The following is a 5,937-nucleotide window of genomic DNA, read 5'->3' on the forward strand; positions in this document are numbered from 1 at the left end:
AGGCTCTACTACTGTCCTCCAATCTTCAGTGCTTTCAAGAGGAGACCCAAAAATCGAGAAGCTCCTACTTTCCAATCTAAAATCTGTTTGAGGGCTTCTAACTTTACTTTGCTTATATTATTCTCACATCTGCTTTTTAGAAGCTTTCTTTGTGAACTCCCAAACTTTGTTTTTCTTACTTGATTCAATCAGGGGATTGAATCAAGGGTTGTAAGGTTTGTTGGTGAGCTAAAGATAAAACCAACAGTGTAAGGTTGTGGTTGGTAAATCGGAAAAAACCAACTGGGTTTGATTGTGAACCTGGAAAAACAATCGGATGGTTCTAGTTGGTGAGCCTGTGAAAACCGACCGAGTTCGTTGTGATCTCGTGAAAACAATAAGTTGGGTTGTGAGCTTGTAAAACAACCGGCTGTAATCCTAGGGATCATAGTGAACACTCAAGTGCGGCTTAGGGAGTGGACGTAGGAGCAAGAGTTGGCTCTGAACCACTATAAACTTTTCTGTGTTTGTATTGGTTGTTGTTTCTTTCTCTCTCTTCACTCACTGCATCTAGTAAACTAACTAATTTGCTTGCAATAGATTTAGTTAATTACTCATTATAGTTTTAATTGGTCAAGATTTAATTAAAATCCAATTCACCCCCCCTCTTGGGTTGTCTCCTTGGGCAACACTATGCAACGCTCCATCTACATTTCAAACCGCCATGAATGAGGTATTCCGATCGCACCTAAGCAAGTTTTTTATTGTTTTCTTCGATGACATTTTTGTTTATTCCAAATCCATGGATGAACACATGCAACACTTGGATCTTGTTTTATGCATCTTGGAAGAGTACCACTTTTACATCAAAACTTTCAAGTGCGCCTTTGTTCAAGAGGAGCTTGAGTATCTTGGGCATATTGAATCCGATGATGGTGTGCGCGTCAACTCGCACAAGATTGAGGCCATGACTGATTGGCCATTGCCCAAAGATGTCTCGGCCTTAAGAGGATTCCTAGGGCTCACTGGCTACTATAGGCAGTTTGTGAGGGACTACAGTCTCATTGCAAAGCTGCTCACTTCTATGCTAAAGAAAGATGGGTTTGAATAGACAGATGTAGCCCGACAAGCCTTTGAAGACTTAGAAAGGGCCATGACTCAAACCTCGGTGCTTGCCCTACCCAATTTCAGCAAACCTTTCCAAGTCTTCACAGATGCAAGTAATGAAGGGATAGGAGCGGTCCTAGCACAAGAAAGACAACCCTTGGCTTACATATCCAAAGCCTTAGGGCCACAAAAGAAAGCTTGGAGCACATATGCATGAGAAATTGCTCGCCGTGGTGCATGTGGTTAAAGTTTGGAGACCTTATTTACTTGGAAGGTGCTTCACCATAGTGACCGACCAATAAGCACTACAGCATCTACTCCAACAAAAGATTGTGACTCCGGAGCAACAAAAATTCCTGGTAGAACTTTTTGGCTTTGAATATGATATTGTCTATCAACTAGGACAAGAAAACAAGGTGGCGGATGCTTTATCTAGAAAGGAGGGAAGCTCGGTTCTCGATGTCACCCTTGAGGATAAGGGTCTTCTGCAAGAGGGGGGGAATGATGAGACCTTCAGCCCGTCGAGCCAAATCCATGCAGGTTCAGCCGAGACCAAGCTTGGCCAAGGCCAAGGCTTGGGCCAAATACATTGCATGGAGGCTTGCCTAGCCCTCGACCAACTAAGTCAGAAGGAAGCTCTCGGGCTAAGCCTATCCACATCAGACCACAACAGGCTAAGCCCGACCTCATTAATACACGCCTAGCTAAACCCAATCAAAGGGGCCACACACCAGCAAGTACAAAGGATCCATGTGCGCCCAAGTGGCACGTCACCTAGCTCTCTGCAAACCCATGCCCAGCAGAAGACTAAGTCAATAGCAAGCCAAGCCAAGTCGTAATCATGCAAAGGTCACAAGCATGGGGGCATAAAGGAAAAGCCCCCCCATTCCAGGAATGCAAATATCAGCAATCCGTGGAGGAGTCCTAGGACTCTTCCATGGCCATCCAATCTAGGTGAGCAAGGGCCCAGATTCAATAGGCCGAAGATCAATGCACCATGTGCGCGTGCCACATCATCCATCCATGCACATGGGAGAATTCAAACAAGGAAGGAAATCAAGGGACAACTAAGGAGCTACAAGGGCTGCCAAAAGAAGACTCCATCAGCGCCAAACAAATCAGCAATCCGCGTGAAGGAGGACACATGTCACGGCCTAAGAAAATCACATTCACATCCTGAGAGCATTTTTTTCCTTTGCATTTTCAGCATGTGACTCGCATGGAAGAAGTTTGAATTTGAATTTGAATTTCTCCTCATGCGACTTATTAGGAACTTATTTCATGCTCACCTTCTTCATTTGATTTTTAGCATATGACCCATATGGGAGAAGTTTGAATTTGAATTTGAATTTCTTCCCCATGCGGCTGATTAGAAACTAATTTCATTATCTCACCAATAAGCCATGTATGGCACATGAGTCTTAGGTCTATAAAAGAGGATCTTAGGCCTTTTGTGAGGCAATCTTAAATCAAACGTCATTTAGCTCTTTTGAGTTGCAAGTCCCTTAGGGAGTCGGCCGCAAGGCTTGGGCTAGAGTAGGATAAATCAATCCTTTCTAAATTGTAAATGCTAGATGATCCCTTTCCGACTTTACTAACATCTTTTTCTTTCATTGTTAGATGTATGGCCAAGTAGTTAATCGAGCTGACACATAATTTTTTTTGAGACATAGTTTTGTACTTGACTTTATTATTATTGAATAATAAATAGGCATCTTTATCATTCATATTGTGTATATGTCTATGAATCATCCAAAAAATTAATAAGATGATGATACATATCTCAAAAGTTGAGAATTTGAGCCATGTGTCATTGGTGATTAATTCCTAAATGTTCTTGATCGATGGATCATCACGAGGATGGTGATTGATCCAATGAGATTAGTGCACAGATTGCTTTTCTTTTGGATGGACGAGTCTCGAGTCCACAGTGTAGGAAAACTGGAGTAATACTGCAGGTGCTTGTTAGAGAACAAGGATACCGAGCATGACCAAAGTAAGAAGTCACTTGGATATCTATCTACTCGTTAGTGACTTACTTGATGTGCAGTACTGTATGACTGGTCCTTTGACCTGCGGTGGTTCGGCTATTTACAGTGAGGTTGCTGTAGTTTGACTGTACATATACATGGTCTATAGCCATATAGGTCCTTATGGTGCAAATTGGCTGCAGTAGGTTCACTATAGAAGTAGGGTATGCACCTACATGAAATCTATAGAGTTTGGTAGATAAGGAGGGAATGAGTTCGTAAGACCTTAGATAGGATAGTATGTAAAGTGAAAAAGGAGTTTTTCACTCTCAAACTAAAGTCGAATAAATTTTGACATATGATAGACGATGGGCTTTGACGAGTTATCTATGACCTCCGTCTTGTAGGAATCTACGATAGAAGGATCGTATCATACGATAATTGTACCTAAAGGTTCATTCATTCCATTCGGCTGGGTAGCCATTACATGCTGCTAGGTGTCAATGGTGGATGGTGAGACTCACAGGGATTATCTTGATGGTCAATGATCTTTGGTAAGATGAGTTGGAATTGTTCCAACCCATTGAAAGGAGTTTTCAATGATGTTGTGATAGAGATCACAATATATCTCACTACCAGACAGAATAGAACCTATAGGGTCACACACATTAGAGGTATTGATTGATCCGATGGTTGGATTATGATTTGTAATCATAATAGTTCATAATTATCAATTTGATTGGTAATTGGTTTAACCCACTAAGAATTAGTAAGTTGAAGAAGGAATAATTGTAATTAGATTGCAATTTGATTGAATCAATTGGACTTAATTAATTGGGCTTGATCTTATTAGATAAGGTTCAAGAGGTCTACTTGGAGTAGGACTCCTAAAGTCCTAATTAGATTAGAATTTCAAATTATTAGAGTCCTACTTAGAGTAGGATTCCTAAAGTCCTAATTGGATTAGGACTAAAATTATATGAGTCCTAATTGGAGAGTCTGTATTAATTTTGATTTAATAGATAAAGATGACTCCTAATTAGATTAAAAGGAAAAGAAAAAAGGGGGCCAGCCCCCCTTGGTTCTTTTCTTTGGTGATTGGCGGCCTCCTCTCCTCTCCTTTCTTCCACCGTAAAAAGAAAAGGCAGCAAGTGTTTCTCCTTTTCTTCTTCCCTCTCCTCTTCTTCTTCCTTAAGAGGGAGCAATCAAAATGTTGGTAGCTAAAAGAAAGAGAGATTCAGCCATCAAAAGCTATCTCTGTAAGGGAGCTAGCACTCTAGGGATTCAAAAGTTTGGATTGGTCCTCTTCTTCGTGTGGATACTCGTAGAGGCCGGAGATATGTGTGGCTTCAAGCGAGCCTTTCAGTATTACCACGATCATCAGATTGCGGTGAACATCTACCTACACAAGGTAAAGATCTGATCTTTCTTATCTAAACTAATTAATCCTAATTTAACGGATCCGTGCATACTTCTTCCGCTGCGGATTTAATTTTCTGCAGCATGCACGGTTTTCCAACAGTGGTATCAGAGCCATGGTTGCATAGATTAAGATTAGAATTAATGGTTAAAGGTATGTTAGATCTGAAAATTTAAAGATTATGTTTGCTGGATTTTTCTGCATGCAGAATTTTCAGGTTGCTGATTTTTCTACATGCTGATTTTTATGTATATAAATTAATGATTCTATTGCTATGTTAATGTGATTGCAAGTAATTAGAATCATGTCTTGCATGATCAGCAACTCATATGATGACATAATCAGTTAAATATTCAGATCTGTAATTTTATTCATGCATGAGATGCATGTGGTGATGATCATAGATGGATCTTTTTTGTGCAGAAAATATTCTGCAATATTCTATGATGTTATGTGATGACATGTAATTTAGAAATTCAGATGCCTGCATGCATCTTATATTGTTTTAATTAGCATAGTTTTCGGGGATGTAATCTGTGATGTGTTTGCACGTCAATGGTTGATCGATGCATACCTCTATAAGCACGAATTGTGCGGATCGAGATCGAGAGTTGATTGAAGATGGATCAAGAAGTTGATCACGATTGGATCAAAGGTGCTCAAGATCGAATCAAGAGTTGAAGACGATCTAACCAATTAACGTGCATGTGCTTGTACTATGACCCTCATCCTGAAACCATGATCATCACCAGTTATTTTTGTTTATGTTTTAAGGGCAGATTATTATTTGCATGAAATGTAAATAATTAAAATGATGAAAGAGACCTAAATTAAATCTTCTCGAATAAATATTAAGTCCAGCGGTCTTCAACTGTAGTAGAGCAGCTAACATCTTTTCGATGTTAACTCGTCTCAGCTGCTTACAATGGTTAATTGCATCGGGGGGGGGGGGGACCTCTCTATTAGCATGAGATGTTGCGGGGTAAAGATAAGGTTGGGCCCAATAACTATTAGGTGAAGGTGTTTCTCTACCTGAGGAATGTGAGAGATTCGAGAAAATAGTGAGAGATGTATTTGTTTTAAAAGATCCTAAAATAAATTAAGATCAAGTATAAAATCTAACTAGAATTTACTCTCTACAGATCATTATGTCCGCTTTTAACCCTTTGATCCGAATTCTTGAGACCAACCGTCTAACTAGAACCAATTATAAGGACTGGCTAAGAAACTTGAAAATTATTTTGAGTTGCGAAAAAATAGTCTATGTACTCGACAATGATATATCCTCCCCACGTTACTAGCACGTCCGACCACTGATCAGCGTGCTACACATGATAAGTGAACGGATGATGCCATTTGGGTTAGGTGCTACATCATGGCACCTAGTCCAATGAACTTCAATGCCAGCATAAGAACATGAAAACAGCTTGGGACATATTGGCTAACTTGCAAGAGTTGTAT

General features: G+C 40.0%; 1 protein-coding gene across 1 annotated transcript; it reads left to right on the plus strand.

Annotated features, from left to right (window-relative positions):
• The first annotated feature begins 781 nt into the window (after positions 1-781).
• LOC108510795 (uncharacterized mitochondrial protein AtMg00860-like) lies at positions 782-1,090 on the plus strand. The gene has a single exon (XM_017840837.2). It carries the CDS (start codon positions 782-784, stop codon positions 1,088-1,090), a length of 309 nt encoding a protein of 102 aa, XP_017696326.2.
• The last annotated feature ends 4,847 nt before the right edge of the window (positions 1,091-5,937 follow it).

This window comes from Phoenix dactylifera, unplaced genomic scaffold (assembly GCF_009389715.1).
Source record: "Phoenix dactylifera cultivar Barhee BC4 unplaced genomic scaffold, palm_55x_up_171113_PBpolish2nd_filt_p 000274F, whole genome shotgun sequence".
NCBI lineage: Eukaryota > Viridiplantae > Streptophyta > Magnoliopsida > Arecales > Arecaceae > Phoenix > Phoenix dactylifera.